The sequence below is a fragment of the Elephas maximus genome, chromosome 2 (genome assembly GCF_024166365.1).
Source record: "Elephas maximus indicus isolate mEleMax1 chromosome 2, mEleMax1 primary haplotype, whole genome shotgun sequence".
In the NCBI taxonomy this organism is placed as follows: domain Eukaryota; kingdom Metazoa; phylum Chordata; class Mammalia; order Proboscidea; family Elephantidae; genus Elephas; species Elephas maximus.
The window spans coordinates 227,836,973-227,854,069 of record NC_064820.1 but is presented as its reverse complement, the minus strand read 5'-3'; the positions used below and the strand labels follow the sequence as shown (position 1 = coordinate 227,854,069).

General features: G+C 52.3%; 1 protein-coding gene across 2 annotated transcripts in view; it reads right to left on the bottom strand.

Annotated features, from left to right (window-relative positions):
* PDXK (pyridoxal kinase) overlaps positions 1-16,818 on the bottom strand; it is a 66,266-nt gene extending 49,448 nt beyond the window's left edge. Inside the window, exon 1 of one of the 2 annotated variants that reach the window (XM_049874976.1) lies at positions 16,452-16,818. In XM_049874976.1, coding sequence (XP_049730933.1) covers positions 16,452-16,538 — 87 coding nt within the window. In that variant the 5' untranslated portion in view covers positions 16,539-16,818. The remainder of the gene's footprint in view (positions 1-16,451) is intronic. The other variant, XM_049874977.1, reaches the window with a different exon arrangement.
* Between the last annotated feature and the right edge of the window lie 279 nt (positions 16,819-17,097).

Below are 17,097 nucleotides of genomic sequence, written 5' to 3'. Positions count from 1 at the left end.
CAGAAATAGGTCTTCACAGCGCACAGCTGTTAAGTCTTTAGTGTCTACAGAGGCGACCCCGAGAAGATGAGGGCCGCCTCACCTGCAGAGCCCGTCGGAAAGGGAGCGAGAGTTTGTGTGTGAGAGACAGAGGGTGTGTGTGAGAGAGAGAGAGAGACAGAGTGAGTGGATGTGTGTGTGACAGAGATACAAAGAAAGAGAAAAAGTGTGTGCAAGACAGAGACACAGAGAGAGAGAAAGCATATGAGAGAACGAAAGTGTGAGAGAGACACAGAAAGAAAGAATGTAGGTGACAGAAAGAGAGAACAGACTGAAGCCAAAGGGAGTGGTTGGCCTGGCTGCCACCTTCCCCGGTGGCCAGTGACACTCACCCCTCCGCCATTTTGCTCTGGCCATCCTTGCCTTCTAAAAAAAAAAAAAAAAATGCCTTCTAGGCACCAGCAATTTCCTATCCCCTTTTCCCTCTTCACCTAGACAATAACCAACCATCCTTCAAGTCTCACCTTAATGTTCAAAATAAGGCAGGTTTTCTCTCTGACATCAGCAACCAGGAGAATGATTGCCTCTGGGAAGGAGAAAGCCCAGTGATGAGGGGAGGGAGTTTTGAGTGGTCATGGTCTCCTTCTTCATGTAGCTGATGGTTACAGAGGTGTGTTCCCTTTGTGATAATTCGCGGAACTGCACACTTATGATTCGTATTCACCAAGGCCTTTCTAAAAAATGTTAAGCCAGTTTATTGCTCCTTAAAGCACTGGAACAAATGTTAAAATTGGCATTTTGAAAATTTACTTGCCTGACTTCATGGCTTCCTATACACAGAATTAAAATTCTGATCAACTCTGAAGGAACAGATCTGAAGCCACAGGACACAAATCTTGAAAATCCTCCCCAAATATTCTGCTCCACTGCTTCTGCGTGTATAGATAAATTAATCCTTTGGAACTGGCAAATTTAACCAAGAATGAAGTCACTATTTTCTGCTTTTAAATGATGGAAGAGACCTAAGGTCCCAGGCTGGCACCTCTATTTCAAACACCACAAACCAAATTAGCTTATTAATAGGCATCACATAAACAGCTCCAGAGTCCACCTATCAAAACTGCATGTGCAAGGCTGATCCAGACTTGGAAGAAATGACAATGCCAAGGGGCTGAGCTCCCAGATGAGAGCCTCTGGATCCCAGAGAAAGGAGCCTCCTGAGCTGGTTGTTAAGCTCTTGTTCTTCAGCTCAAAGCCACCCTGCTATACTGAGCTCTGTGATACTGGACACCGCATCCCTGCTTGGCAGTGGCTCTCTCCTGGGCACTGCCAATACAGAGAGAGAGAGAGTGAAACTCGAAGGCTTGGGAAGAGAGAAGGGACACCTGCCCCTTCCAGTCGGCTTCATTCCAGCAGTGCTCTTCCTCACTGCAGCAGCCGTCTTCTTCACTACAGTGGTGCTCTTCTTCAACCAACATTCTTCTTCAACCCGGTGGTGCTCCTCTTCACAAGCAGTGCTCTTCTTCAGAGGCAGAGTTCTTCTTCACCCCAGTGGTGCTATTCTTCGCAGGAAATGCTCTTCTTCACCAGGCAGCATTCTTCTTTACCCTGGTGGTGCTCTTCTTCACAGGTAGAGCTCTTCCTCACCCCAGCGGTGCTCTTCTTCACAGGCAATGCTCTTCTTTACCCTGGTGGTGCTCTTCTTTGCCAGGCAGTGCTCTCTTCACCCCTGTGACACTCTTTTTCACCCTGGCAGTGACAGTTCCTTCCCATAGCAGCAGCTGAATCCACTTTGCAGTTTCTCCATAACTTGCAGAATGTTTCATTACACACCTCCTACAGACCCCAGCATAAGTCAGCCAGTGTCCTCTTCTCTCGGTTTTTAAATTCTGATGCCCCCAGCCTCTTCTCTTTGATCCTACAACCCTAGTGATGTCAACTGCTTAAAGCTGGTGCTAGGGTGCCAGCGGATGCCTCCTCCGTGATATCTCCATGTTTTCTTTTAGCCTTTCCAGTCTTCCCAATACCTGGTTTCACAACTGTCCATACTAAATTCTTTGTTAAAATAACTGCTCTGGTTTCTCCTTCTGAACTGGACCCTGCCTAATATAGCCCGTTTTCCCCCATTTCTATCGGAGCCATTGATAAATTGATCCGTGGCCCAGGGGTCACTGCAGTATCCTGGACACACAAATGTGGTAAGCAGCTGGGTTCTTCCCAGTGTTCGCCTCCTGCACTGTGGGGGGTTGGACTCAAGTTTCTGCTCCCTGATACCCTTCACATGAATAGCTTTTAGGTGGGAACAGTGCAGGATGCCTCCATGGACCCTACTGACCCACAGGGCCATCCCTAATCCAACGTAAGAAATCCATTTTTTAAATCTAAGAGATTAGACTCCATCAATGACCATGGTAGCACCCAGCTTCCTTAAGAGGCCTCAGGAGAACATGGAATGCACCCATATCGCTCACACGAAATCTGGAAGAGACAGAAGAAGTTCCTTCAGGCATCCTAGGAGCAAAAAATCATTCTTACAACTATCTCAAGTGCAACCAAGGACGCCCACGAAGGCATGAGTGGTGGCCCAGTGCGGACACTCCCAAACACCCAGACACTGCCATAGTTCAAAAGGCTCCTGGGGAAAACCATTAGCTTAGTGAGGAGGATGCAGCTCTATTCTGTGGCATCCCACCCCAAGGCCGTTCCCTCTCAATCTGGAAAGCAGTGTGACTGGGGCTCTGCTTCCTTGCAGGAAACACTTTGGAAGACAACACATTAAAATGATGCTGTCCTGGAGATGGTCACCCAAAGAGAAGACAGACTCCAACAAGGCTAGTTTCTGGCAGTATTTTGTAACTGGCTCCCTTGCTACTTTGACAATCACGTAAAGCAGAGTTTCCAAAAATAAGCAAAATGACTGATACACATCAGATAGGCACCTATTCTATGGCAAACCTACCGTTGCTATAGAAGAGACTACGCTTTTTTGCCAAGAGGTCTGATGAGCAAAGCAAATCCCTGCTCACCTATTACAGTAAAGCCACAGCTCCACTCTAGTTACTGAGGAAACATGGACCGACTGAACAGATGACTACGTAAGCATAACTAATGCTGAGGAGACAGGGAGACTCAGCTCCAAGAGGAGCCACTGAGATTCAGGGCCAGCCAAAACCGGAGGTCCTTCTGGCCAGGCCTATGATATCAGACATGCTGTGCTTTAAGGCCGGGCACGTGGCAGGGGCTCCCGCAGCCTGCTGAATGAAGAGATGTGTAGTCATGTGCACCATATGTAGGAAGTGTAGGCACCCATGCTGTATACAGAGAGTGTAGGCGCGTGGGCTGTATATAGCAAGTGCAGGCGTGCGTGCTGTATACAGAAGTATAGACCCATATGCTCTGTGTTGAAAGTGTAGGCTGTATACAGGATGTGTAGGCATGTGCGCCATACACAGGAAACCCAGACGTGGGACTATATACAGGAAGCCTCTGCCTCCTGCCAAGGAAGCTATTCAGGCCACCTCACTCACGGTGGCCAAAGCAGTCCCAGGCAGAGACCAGGCCAGCGAAAGGGCTTGGAAATAGCTCCAACTTCCTCCCCTGCACAATGTGCTGGGGGAAACATCTGGAATAATTAGTGCATGTGTGCACCTGGGGAGAGCACATTCAAATGCTCATTAGCCGTCCTGCAATAAAGAGCAGAAAGTACAGGAACCGAGAATGCAATAAAGCTCTCCCATCTGGCTCTTCCTCCCAGCCACCATGGTAGCCACACGCTACCCACACCGGCTCTGTTCTTTTGCCTCAAACCTCAGTCTACCTTTCCAGGCCGAGAGTGCCCATCCCTGTGGGCAGCCCCAGGTGCCTCAGGGGTGGTGCGTCTCCCAGCACCAGCGCCCGCCTCTGCAGCAGCATCACTGCTCCCTCCACTCACAGCGTCATTAACTCCATTAACTCAGTGGCAGCAGCCCAGCCAAGCTGCCCTCATTGGGGGAAACAAGTAAACCCAGGATGAGCAGGAGTTGGAGGAATATTCCAGATGGAATATTCCAGGACAGTTCCTCCACCCCACCCAGACCACCCTCATTCCATGGATCAGTAGAGGGCAGTAGGGTCAGGGGTGTCACCCACCTGAAAGAAACCTCTCTGTGGCTTGTTTTGCAAGAACTTTAGCTGCTTCCATAGATCATTAGAAGTAGGAAAGAAGGAACTACAGAGTGTCATAGACTGTTGTCACGCTGATCACCCTTGGAGCAGTGTGGTGTGCCTCTTACCACCCAGGACAGGACAGCCCCACAGTTCAGCTCGTTCCTCACCCCTCCTCCTCTGATCTCCCACTTGACTTCTACTGGAGACAGCTCTGTGATGCCCGTGGCCCCCCTGCCTCCCCGCTTTCCTTACATCCCCACTGCCACCTCCACCTTCTGTGTGTGTCCTTGTCTTAGCTGTCCCAGCCCTGACACCTCCCCTACCCTCCCCCTGGCCCCTAGCCCTGCTCCCAGCACATGGCTGTTCCAGCTGCTGTACTCGTGGTACTTAACTGCTGGGATCTTATACCCCTTGGGCACTTAGGTACCACCTAGGGGCTGTGTATCAGCTGGTAAGGTTCTGCCAGGCACTGGGCTCCACTGCAGAGCCCCCAAGAGAAGCTCCTGGCAGCACCTGGGCTGATGATGGTCAGGGTGTCATGGAGTGGGTACCACTGAGACTCAAAACTGCAGGCCCAGGGTTGCTCTGTGGATTTACCAGGCTGCTGAGGGTCGCAAAGAACAAAGCCATTCAGCAACTGGTCACTACCTTGTCCTGCCACCCCAATAGCCCACCACTCACCCAGCCGGCTCAAAGTCCTTGGAAGAGCAGACATGGGGGCTGCTGAAGTGTGCAGATGTTGCCAGAGTGGTGCTCCTGACCTGGTATGGTGTGGCCTGAGTCCTGCCCACCCCGAGGCCCTGCCTGCACTCCTTCTCTAGCAGCATAACTGCCTGCCCTTCTTCCAGTCGCATGAGAACCCTGGGCCTCAGTCATTCCAGGTCCTCTGCCTGGACACTCTTCCCTGGTCAGTCAGCCAGAGCTCACCAAGTGGTGAGTCCGAATGAGACACCCGCCTGCATCCCGACCTGGTTGGCTGCCCTCCCGGAGTCATCCAGGACCTGCGCCAGCCTGTCCTGGTGATTCCAGGTCACCAGGTCAGGGTTGCACCTCACGTGGAGACAAGGCTTTCCCTTGACCATCTATCCACTGCTGTATCCCCAGAACCTGGCCCAGCAGCAAACATGACCCCCAACAAATACCTGACTGATTGTAGCCATGGAGCGTGAGGTAGGGAACAGAACAGACAAAACCTGTCTACAGGAAGCCTGCGCTCGGCAGGGAGACAGACAGTGAAGACACACAGGTCAAAATGATGACACCAGGAAAGGAAGCTGGCACTGAAGTCCTGGGTTGAATGGTGCCTCCCAGGATGTAAGGCCCACCAGGGCAGGCGGTGTGGAGGCTGCAGCTCGGCACATCCATTCATGACGCTTTTCTATTTTAAACCCAAAAGTGCTCCCAAGTGAAAGAGGGCAGGTGGGATTATTTGCTAATGGGGCCATGGGCTACAGTTCTGACCAATTTGTATTCCCTTGCCTGGGCAAGGACAGCGGGCAGCTAACTGTCCAGACCACTCCCAGCGGTACAGCCAGATCCAGCAGCCCTCTGACCCCACCTCCCTGGATGAGTGCCCCAGGGCTGCTGTAACAAAGCACCACAAACTGGGCAGCTCACAGGACGGAGCAGAACTACCCCATAGGGTTTCCAAGGGGTGGCTGGTGGATTCAAACTACTGACCTTTTAGTTAGCAGCCGAGCTCTTAAACACTGCACCACCAGGGCTCCAACAACAATAACAGAGATTTATCTTCTCACAGTTCTGGAGACCAGAAGTCTGAAATCAGGGTGTTGGCAGGGCCACACTCCCTCTGAAGGCTCTAGGGAAGGATTTTTTTTTAATTGTGCTTTAAGTTAAAATTGGACTCTCATAAAAAATTTATGAACACTTTGCTATATACTCCTAATTGCTCTTCCCCTAATGAGACAGCACACTCCTTCCCTCCACTCTTTCTTTTCATGTCCATTCGGCCAGCTTCTAACCCCCTCTACGCTCTCATCTCCCCTTCAGACAGGAAATGCCAACATAGTTTCAGGTGTCTACCTGATCCAAGAAGCTCATTCTTCACCAGTATCATTGTCTATCCCATAGTCCAGTCCAATCCCTGTCTGAAGAGTTGGCTTTGGGAATGGTTCCTGTTCTGGGCCAACAGAAGGTCTGGGGGCCATGACCCCCGAGGTCATTCTAGTCTCAGTCAGACCATTAAGTCTGGTCTTTTTATGAGAATTTGGGGTCTGCATCCCACTGCTCTCCTGCTCCCTCAGAGGTTCTCTGTTACATTCACGGTCAGGACAGTCCTCAGTTGTAGCTGGGCACCATCTAGTTCTTCTGGTCTCAGGCTAATGTAGCCTCTGCTTTATGCGGCCCTTTCTGTCCCTTCGGCTCGTAATTACTTTGTGTCCTTGGTGTTCTTCATTCTGGGGGAGGGTTCTTGACTCTCCCAGCTTCTGGTGGCGCCAGGCATTTCTTGGTTTGTGTTTGCATCATTCCAATCTCTGCCTCTGTGGTCACATGGCTGTCTTCCCTCTGCAACTCTGTGTCTCTCTGTATCTGTTATCTTATAGGACACCAGTCCTAAAGAGACTCCAGTATGACTTCTAGTCCTACTCCGAATGACCTCTTGTTAGCCTAACTGATCATCTACGAAGACACTATTTCTAAGTAGGGTCACATCCACACATACGGGGGGCAGGTTGGGACTTCAACATATCTTTTTGAGGGCACAAATCAACCCATAACATACCGTGCACCACCATGCAGGGCAGCTCTGAGCCCCAGGGCCAGCCTGTCAGGAGGCAGCCCAGGGTCCAGCGTACTACATGATCTCTGGCACCTGGAATCCTGCCAAGCCTTGCCAGCTGGGCCTCCGCCCAGAGCTTCCTGTCACCATGAAGCAGACTGCATGCAATCAGGGGATGTGTCCCCTGCAGTGCTGTGAATCACTTAATATAGCCCGTCTAGCCATGCATAGGGAGCCCAGGTGGCATAATGGTTAAGTGCTTGGCTGCTAATGGAAAAGTTAGTGGTTTCACGAGAGAAAAGACCTGGCTATCTGCTCCTGTAAAGATTACAGCCTAGAAAACCCAATCGGGCAGTTGTACTCTGTCATAATGGGTCGCTATGAGCCGGAATCGACTCGATGGCACACACAACAGCCATGCATAGTCTTGTAACTTCCACAAAATGATTGCGGGGGGACTATGCAAATAAGCTGTGTGCAGGAATCAAATAATCTGCTAATGCAAATAAGGTGCATGGAACCCTTGCGGGGGATTGGTTAGTTTGTGGTCTTCCTGGTGGGAGGGCAGCCCTGAAATTGATAAGGAGTTTGCTGTATAACCAGCTTCCCTGACAGGGGTTTTAGAGGGAGACACTGAGAGAGGCGCTGTTAACAACGAAGACAGCGAGAAACAGCAGTGCAGCAAGAGTGATAGTGGGCTAGACAGCAGGAACCAGGGGACCAGCGCCAGACGAGTGCGGTGGGGCTTGTCTACCCACGGAACTAAGAGCTGTTAACACTTGTCTGAGAAGACCCCACGCAGAGCCGAGGTAGCAAAGGGAGAGCAGAAGCTGTTCTGATCAAAGAACTGTATCCTGAGTTGCTCCCGTTACTTCCAAGTTGATCCTGATCCCGGGTTGCACTGTTACATCCCGAATAAGCCACTTAACTGTAAGTATGGTTTGTGAGACTGTGCAGCAAATTACCCAACCCAAAGACAAGAGCGAGAATACTGAGGGGAGAGGGAGTAGCTGATGTTAGAGGTGATGGAGTGGGACAGGGGCTTGCAGAAGTTGGACATTGGGGACATCTTTAACCTCTGTCTCATAGGAACCAGCTTTGTGCTGAGCCTTATAAAAGAAAGTGTTCCTTTACCCCCCGGACACGGCAAACGTGCAGCACCTGGCATGCTCTCTTCCCTTGCAGTCAATATGATGAACATGCCAACTGGGTAAGACGGGTTTTTCTCATATTTCCCTGCACTTACCAAGATTCTGATTAGTCATGAGGAGAGGGAGCTGGGCAAGGAACCGCTGAAAGTCTGTTGGCCCAACAAGCAGATGTCCTGTCTCCAAACATGACATCTCCAGAGTCTGTGCTCTCCCACTCGCAATGTCTAGTAGGAGCCCCAGCCATCTGCATGAGGATGAGCGTGTGGTCTCAGTGGGCCTCTGCTGTCCTGTGTCTGCAGCTCCCGACTGGGCCAGGCACCTGGCAGCATGCATCACTAATGTTCGGGGCTCTGGTTCTGAGTCATAAGCTCATGAATATAACCAACTCAACAGAGCTGAACGCTGGGGCCAGTTCATAAAGGGATAGTGAGATATACCATATATCATTGAATCGATGATATATCTTTATTTTATATGCCACAAAGAAAAATAAAACCTCTCACCAATGAACTGAGGACAACTGTCCATTGATAAGAAGCATCTGATCCCAGATGTGCTACTAGTTATAAAAAACACACATCTCAGAATTGTGGGCTAATTACACCATGATTACCCAGACAGGGAACCTGCATGCCAAGCCTGGCTCATCTGCACATAAAGGCCAGGGGCAAGAGGTTGATACACCTGCAAGGGGGGCAAGGCATGGGGAGCTGTACTGGTATCCTGTGACTGCTGTAACCGCAAACTTAAAACAATAGCAATTTAGTGCCTCACAGTTCTGGAGGCCAGAAGTTCAAAATCAAGGTGTCAACAGGGCCACACTCCCTCTGAAGACTCTAGGGGAAAATCCTTTCTTGTCTCTTCCAGCTTCTGGTGGTTGCCAACAATCCTTGGCTTGTAGATTCATCCCTCTGATCTTTCCTCCATTGTCACATGAGGTTCTTCCCTGTGTGTCTTCTCTTTTTTTATAAGGACACTGTTGTTGGGTGCTGTCAAGTCTTTTTCGGCTCAGAGCAATCCCATGTGACAGAGGAGAACTGCCCCACAGGGTTTTCTTGTCTGTGACCTTTACAAGAGCAGATCTTCAGGTTTTCTCCCGTGCAGCCGCTGGGTGGGTTCAAACCACCAACTTTTTGGTTAGCAGCTGAGCACTTAACCATTGTACAACCAGGGCCCCTTATAAGGATACTAGTCTTTGGGTTTAGGACCCAACCTACTCCAGTATGACTTTGTATTAACTGATAACGTCTACAAATTACAATCACAAAATGGAGGACAACCACACAATACTGGGAATCATGGCCCAGCCAAATTGATATACACATTTTTGGGGGGACATAATTCAATCCATGACAGGTAGGCAGTGTGCTTCTAGAAATTTTTCCATTTCCTCTAGGTTTCCAAATTTGTTAGAGTATAGTTTTTCATAGTATTCTGTTATGATTCTTTTCATTTCAGCTGGGTCTGTTGTGATATCACCCATCTCACTTCTTACTTGGGTTATTTGCTTCCTCTCCTGTTTCTCTTTTGTTGGTTTGGCCAATGGTTTATCAATTTTGTTAATCTTTTCAAAGAACCAGCTTTTGGTCTTGTTAACTCTTTCAACTGTTTTTCTGTTTCATTTAATTCTGCTCTAATTTTTATTATTTGCTTTCTTCTTGTGCCTAAGGGCTTCTATTGCTGCTCTTTTTCTCTTTGTTCGAGTTGTAGGGTTAATGTTTTCATTTTGGTCCTTTCTTCTTTTTGGATGAGTGCATTTATTGCTGTAAGTTAACCTCTGAGCACTGCTTTTGCTGTGTCCCAAAGGTTCTGGTAGGATGTGTTTTCACTCTCATTTGATTCTGCGAATTTCTTTATTCTGTCCTTAATTTCCCCTATAACGCGGTCATGTTTGTGCAAGGTGTTGTTCAGTTTCCACGTGTTTGATTTTTTTTTTTACTTGCTTTTTTCCGTTATCGATTTCTACTTTCATGGCTTAATGGTCAGAAAAGATGCTTTGTAGTATTTTGATGCTTTGGATTCTGTTAAGGCTTGCTTTATGGCCTAATATGTGGTCTATTCTGAAGAATATTCTGTGTGCATTGGAAAAGTATACTTGGCTGCTTTTGGGTGGAGTGTTCTGTATATGTCTATGAGATCAAGTTGACTGACTGCAGATCCGTTTTTAAAAGAACCCCTACATGGGGCCCAGGGTACAGACTGGGAACAGGCCAGCTACTCCAGGTGGAAGGGGAAAGAGGCATGCTGCCACTCCACCTCTGCCATCTGCCAGATCCTATCCCGGCTCATGTCCTGATGCTGTACTCACTCCTCCTACATGCGGAAGTCCATTTATTCTCATTTCTTGGTATCACCTGTCTGGCCTCCCTGAGAGCTGAACCAAGTATGAGCCTATTTCAAAAGCTCCACGAGGTATGTGATGGGGGACGGCAAAGCCAATGGACCACAAAACCCATCTGGCAGCCCCATGTCACAAATACTACACCTTAGAGCCACCCCTCCCAAAGACACTGGGGTCATCCCCAGCCAAGCTCTGTAAGTAGGTGGGGAGGGGTTTAAAAGACAGGGTAGGGCCAGCCAGCAAAGTCCTGCATGGATCACAGCAACCTCCATAAAACAATCGCACATCCCTGCACACGTGTGCACATGCACACGTGTGCACATGCACACACATACCACACACAAATCCATGCACACAAGCATACCAGGTGCTCTGTTGCAACAGATGGGGCACCTCTCTGATGCCCTGGTGTCCACGTGGACGGGTAATGTGCTTTGAGCTGGCAGGGCTGAGACACTCAGTTCCTTCCAAGGTTGCTCACTTATCAGACTCTGAAGCACCTGACCCTGGTCATCGCTGCCTCAGACACGTCTGATCTCAGTGCTGGAGCGCTTTGCCCAGAAGCTCAGCCTTGATGTGGTCATTGGAGGGAGAGGGAGGGAGATAAAGGGCTTGCTACCACTCTCCGGAAGAGCTGCTGCCTGGGATGGAGGGAGGCATGGGTGCCCCGCTGCTCCTCTCAGTTCCACAAAGGATGGCTTGGTTTCATCTCCAACTGGGCCTTTAGTTAAACCCTAAAAAGCCACGTGAGGTACATGATGAGAGACGGCAAAGCCAATGGATCACAGAACCAATTTAAGTGACCAACTTAAATTGCTTTCAAATTTCTCTGAAGGTGCCGTCTAACCTGTAGTGAACTGAATGGTGCCCCTCCTACCCCCCAAGAAAATGTATGTCCACTAGAAACCCGTGACTCTGGCGTTGGAAAGAGGGTTTTTGCAGATGTAATTGAGTCAGGATCTCTAAAAGAGATCATCCTGGATCACCCAAAAACCAAACCCATTGCCATTGAATCAGTTCTGACTCATAGCGACCCTATGTTGTTGTTGTTTTTAGGTGCCATTGAGTTGATTCCGACTCATAGCAACCCTATAGGACAGAGCAGAACTGCTCCACAGGGTTTCCAAGGAGCAGCTAGTGGATTCGAACTGCTAACCTTTTGGTTAGCAGCCAAGCTCTTATCCACTGCACCACCAGGATGGGCCCTAAATTCAATGACAGGTGTCCTTGTAAGACATAGAAAAGGAGAAGACACAATGAAGAAGACCAGGTGAAGATAGAGGCAGAGATGGGAGTGATGAGGCCACAAGCCAAAGAATGTTTGGGGCCACCAGAATCTGAGAGAGGCAAGGAATGGTCCTCCCCTAGAGACTACGGGGACAGCAGAGCTCTGACGACACCTTGATTTCAGACTTCTGGCCTCCAGAACTTAGAATAAATCTCTGCTGCTGTAAGGCACTAATTTGTGGTACTTTGTGACAGTGGCCCCAAGAAACCATGACATAACCCTAAGCCTCATGTACCGTCTTTTTACGAAAAGGGAAATCAACAGTGCAGAGTTAAGTTGTGGGGCTGCCCCGGGGATTCCAGGATCTCCACCCAGAGCTTGGCCTACAGAAACACAGGAGAAGCGACTACACCCACGTGTCAGGCAGACATTCCAAGGATCCACACAGAGGGGCTCCCCGCCCTAGAAGAAGTTTTGGTTCCCTATATCCAAGAGGAACTGACTCCACTTGCGTTTGGGGGTGGTACCAGGGCACAGGCCACACCCCACCTCATCCCACTCCTTCACTTCTCTTTTTCTACCACCTAGAATTAAACAGGGCAGTGGGAAGTCCCAGCTCGGCACAGGGAGGCATCTACCACATCTGCACTGCATCGTGTGGACTGTCTGTCCTTGGCCTCCTCCCCTCCCTGCACCCCTTGTCCTGCGGAGGTGGGCAGGGACAGACAAGGGACACAAGGACCCTTGGTGTTGCTCGGCAAACACCAGCACATTCTGTCTGAATCCCTTCGCCTCCTGCTGTTGCTGATCACACTATTCCACTTGCCTTGAACACTAAAAAGTTCTTTGGACTTGAGCCTGGAAACAAAATCCAGCAACAGGGCCAAGGTTCAGCTCCTTTCTCTTTTGTGTTAACGCTGTTCTCTGACGAGGGAAGGTGGCTGAGACCCACGGTGGCCTGACACCCAAGCTCCAGTCAGGGCTGATCTATGGTCAAGCTCATAATGGGTAGCTTCTCAGGAACAGGACACTCATTGTGCCAGGCACAAAGGGCTGAGAATTCTGGCACATTATGAACCTCAGCACCATTTCACTGCCAACAGGAATTGGGCTTGTTTTGTAAATGAGGCTTAGGCCAGTTCAGAATCCCTGCGTGGATTCCAGGAAGAGCAGACATCTACTTCATGGTACCACCCCCTGAAGCCCAGGTCAGCCCCTCTGTGCCCTTTCCAGCCCCACCATGCCATCCCCTGGGCACTTCCTAGGCTCACTCTTGGTAGCATAGGGACAGATCTTTGGGCCACAGCCAGAGCCTATGACCTGCCCCATTTCTAAGTTCTTCCTACTCAGCCGTGTGAAGGAGCATGCCTCCAGAGCCCCAAGCTCTAAGGAGCTAGGATATTCTCCAAACCAAGAATATGCCCCTTGCCAGGAGCAGCTCTAGGCTTGGGGATGCATCCCCTTGGAGTTGCTGCTGGAGGCTGGCAGGTGCTAGGGCACCAAGGCCATCTCCAGGCTCTGTCCACCCCAGCCCATCCTGGGCTCACCAAAGCTGGTCCAAGCTTGACAGGTCAGCCCGGCCATCCGAGCCATCTCAGACACCCCACCCATCTCACTGCTTCTCCCAGCTCTAGCAGGGCTCCGACATGCCCAGGTAGGAGAGCAAAGAGCCAACATGGTACCCTGGAACACTGTTATAGATTAAATTGTGCTCCCCAAAAAGATGCGTTCAAGCCTTAACCCCTGTACCTGTGAACAAGACCTTGTTTGGAAATAAGGTCTTTGCAGATGTGATCAGTTAGGTCAATGTGGGTACTACATGACTGATGTTCTTATAAAAGAGGAGACTGAAGACAGAAGGAAAACGGCCACAAGATGACGGAGTTATACCGCGTATACACAGACACAGAGGGGAGATGGCCACGTGAAGTCAGAAGCAGAGGTTGGCGTGATGCATCAACACGCTAAGGAATGCCTGGGGCTACCAGAAACCTGGAGAGACAAGAAGGATCTTCCCCTAGAGCTGTCAGAGTGCAAGGCCCTGCCAACACCCTGAATTCAGACTTGGGGCTGCCAGTACTGTGAGAGAATCGATTTCTGATCTCACAAGCCCCCCAGCTTGTAGAACTTTGTTAAGACAGCCCAGGCGCTGTGTGATCTTTGCATACCAACCCTGCAGGCACTCAGTGGGTGTGGTGAAACCAAGCACTCGGTCAAGGCAGCACCAAGGCAGCACTGAGTAGTGAAGGTGAGTGTCCAGTGGACTATTACATTTCTGAGAATTGCTCTGGTTGAGGTCCAGATGTAGAGGGGGCATGATATGAGGACTACCACTGGGTGAAGGATACCTGCAAGGAAGTGGGGGTTCAATCCTCATGCCACCCAAATCAACACCAGATGCCCCCGGTCACACTTGGGCGCCACCCTGTCTTCATTTCTGATCTTCCTGTGTGTGAACAGGTGAACAGGGCACACCTCATACCTCTCATTTTCAGACAGCCAGCACCTCCCAGGCATGTGAGAAAATCTGTTTGTATTCCCCATCTCCCTTGGTCCTGAAATAGTTCTATGAAACAGGCATCATCCCAGTTTACAGATGAGACCACTGAGCATCCCAAGAACTAAATGTAAACGGTGACCTTGTGAAGGTCACGCCCCTCCCTTCTACTAACATCTGCCCAGCCATCCTCTCCTAAGTCTCACAAATGTGTGGGGAGGGAATGTAACAACGGGTTGAGTCAGACACAGAGGAGTCATCTCCAGCCCAGGGTCTGCAGGTACCAAGGAACTCAGAAGGCAGGAGAAACACGCACTCCCAATCACCTTGCCTCTCTGCCTTCACTGGCATGACCTCATGAGAATCCCCAGTGACGCTCAGATTTTTAGTTCTACAGAGTGCACCTGCCCACAGGTATGGATGCTGGGCACTAGAGAGCCCAGGTAAGAACCACAGCTCTGTCCTTAGGAAGCACTTTCCCAGGTGGGTAGTCGAAAAGCCACTCAGGGTAACGAGAACATGATGGTCCTCAAGGTGGAGGCTGCGGCGTGTGCCTGGAGCTCAAGAACATAGTGGGATCGCTGCGGGCCCCGAGCTGAGCCAAGTAGTACTGGAACAGTCTGCCTAGTGGTGGTGGTGGTGGGGGGCAAGAACAGAATAGGGGCAGATGGATGGGGAACAGCGCCTGGCCAAGGGCAAGCTGGGGCTGCTTCTGCCTTCCCTGGCAGCATGCAGCTACTCTCGGAGCCTCGCTGGCTCTGCAACCCCTGGGTCCAGGCACCCTGCACCTTTCTCCCCAAGCACAATCCCACCTCAGTGCCTACCTGCCATGCCTGCCCCCAGGCTAGTAGCCAGCAGTCTGAAGCAGTGGTTAAGAGCTCAGGCTATGGGGCAGCTCCAGGTGGGTGGCATCTGCCCCAGGCTGGCTGGAGTGAGCACTCCAGGATGAGACTGTATGCAGAGTGCTGTGCCCTTCCCAACAGGTGCTCAGAAGTCAGCATCGGCTGTGTCACTTTGGGCCTGAACCCTCATACTTTTCCACCTTCACCTCCTCTGGCACACCAGCCTCCTTTAAGCCCTCGGATTCTCCCAGATGCAGCCCAGACCCTCCTGGACTTCTTCCACCCACCCCAGATGTGGCTGCACTGGCACCTGAGCCCCAGGGCCTGCCGTCCCATGGAGGCAGGTGGTACAGGGACCTCGCACACCCAGCAGGGCCTGGGGCCTTGCCACACTTGCTCTGGAGGACAGCCAGAGGTAGGCAGTCCAGGTGAGTTCCCCAGCCCTCCTTCTGGAAGAACAAGGTGAGGAGGTGCCCATCACCTGGTGTGGTCTGGCCCAGCATGGTGCCACCCAGCCAGAACCTCCAGCTGCAAATAGGAAGCAGTTGGGGGACAGCCACTGTGAGCCCTTCGCCAGGCAGGAGATCCCTGGGGATGGGTTAGTGAGGATAGGTTAAAACATTTAACAAGTAGCTTCTAAAACCAAAACCCCAGCTCAGTCCCAGGACGTCCCAGGAGCTCTACTTCTTCAGAGCAGAAGGTGGAACACACGCTTCTCTTTGGGGTGCCCCATGCCACCCCCTTCCCTTTGACTACCTCCTGAATGGTCAGAGAGGCCATGGGGCCCAGCATGGGGTGATCCACCTCCATCCGCACTCTGGTCTGCCTGTCCTTGATCTTACTCAGCCCCTTCCTCCTCCCGGCATGCTACCCCCACAGAAGAGCCTGGAGACAAAATCTTGGGGTCCAGTCTCGTGAGCATCCCGCGCGTCACCCTGCAAACACCTGGCCTATCTTCACCTTCTCCTCCGCTCCAGGTTGTCGGGGCTCCCCCTAAACTGTACTCCCGTGACCTCTCAGGTACCCCCTCTTGTTACCCCGGTGTTGTACCAAATTTTCTCAGCTCCGGGAAGGGCACAGGGGCTGGAGAGTGCGCCACCAGGTCTCCATTCTCCCTAAGCGCCCTCTCCCCACCCGCCCACCGCGACGGGAGGACCAGGTGCCCGAATCCGCGAGATCCAGCCCCCGCGCCCCTCTTGCCCTTGCCGCCTCCCACCCGTCAATGCTCAACCCCCACCACCCTGCAAAGCCGGTCACAGGGGAAGCTGAGTCCTGAGCTCACCGCCTCCGCGCTCCCGGGGGCCCGTTCCCCTGCGCGGGGCTGCGTCACGCGCCGCCGGGGCCGCCCGGCTCCAGGGGCGCCGCGCCGGCCCCCGCGCCGAGCTCTGCGCGCCGGGCCCTGGAGGCCCCCAGCCCGCTCTCCTGACGGGGCTCGGCGGCTCGGCCAAGGTCATGCGCCCGGAGCGGCCAGCGCTGCAGCCGCCACGCCGGGGACAGCCCGGGCGCGTTACATAAACCCGCGTGTACCTGCAGCGGGAAGGTGGCGGAGCGGTTGCCCACGTAGCCGCGGACTACGTGGCTCTGGATGGAGAGCACCCGGCAGTCCGGCTCCATGCCGGGGCCGGCGCGCGGCGCGGGGCCTAGGGACGGCAGAGTGGGCGGGCTCACAGCGCCGCCGCTGTCGACTCGGCTCCGCTCAGCTCCGGCCCGCTCCGCGCAGGCGAGGACCGGGACGCCAGGCCGCCTCCCCCCGAGTCCAGCGCAGCTCTGAAACGCGAGCTAGCTGGTACGCAGGGGCGGGGCCAGGCCCGGGGCGGGGCCCGGTACGACCACGCCCACCACAGACCCCGCCCTTTCCCCCGGGGCGCCGTGAGCTCTTCCCGGTCACGCCGCTGCCTCTCGGCTGCCGCGAGCTCCCTCTGCCTGGGCTCCCGGGCACGTGGCCAGCAGTAAGGCCACTGCAGCCTTGTTCGTTCGTTCGTTCATTCCGCAGATACACACAGCGGTGGCGGCGCCACGCCCCCGACCTCCGTCCCAGGACATCTTCCGGGCGTAGCCGAACAAGAAACTGGTCTAACAAGGCGAAGGACAGGGACAGGGGCCCCGGGGGAGGGCGGCGGGCAAAGTCTCGCGGAGGCAGCTCTCGAGCTCGCCGGAGGGGACAGGGGTCGGC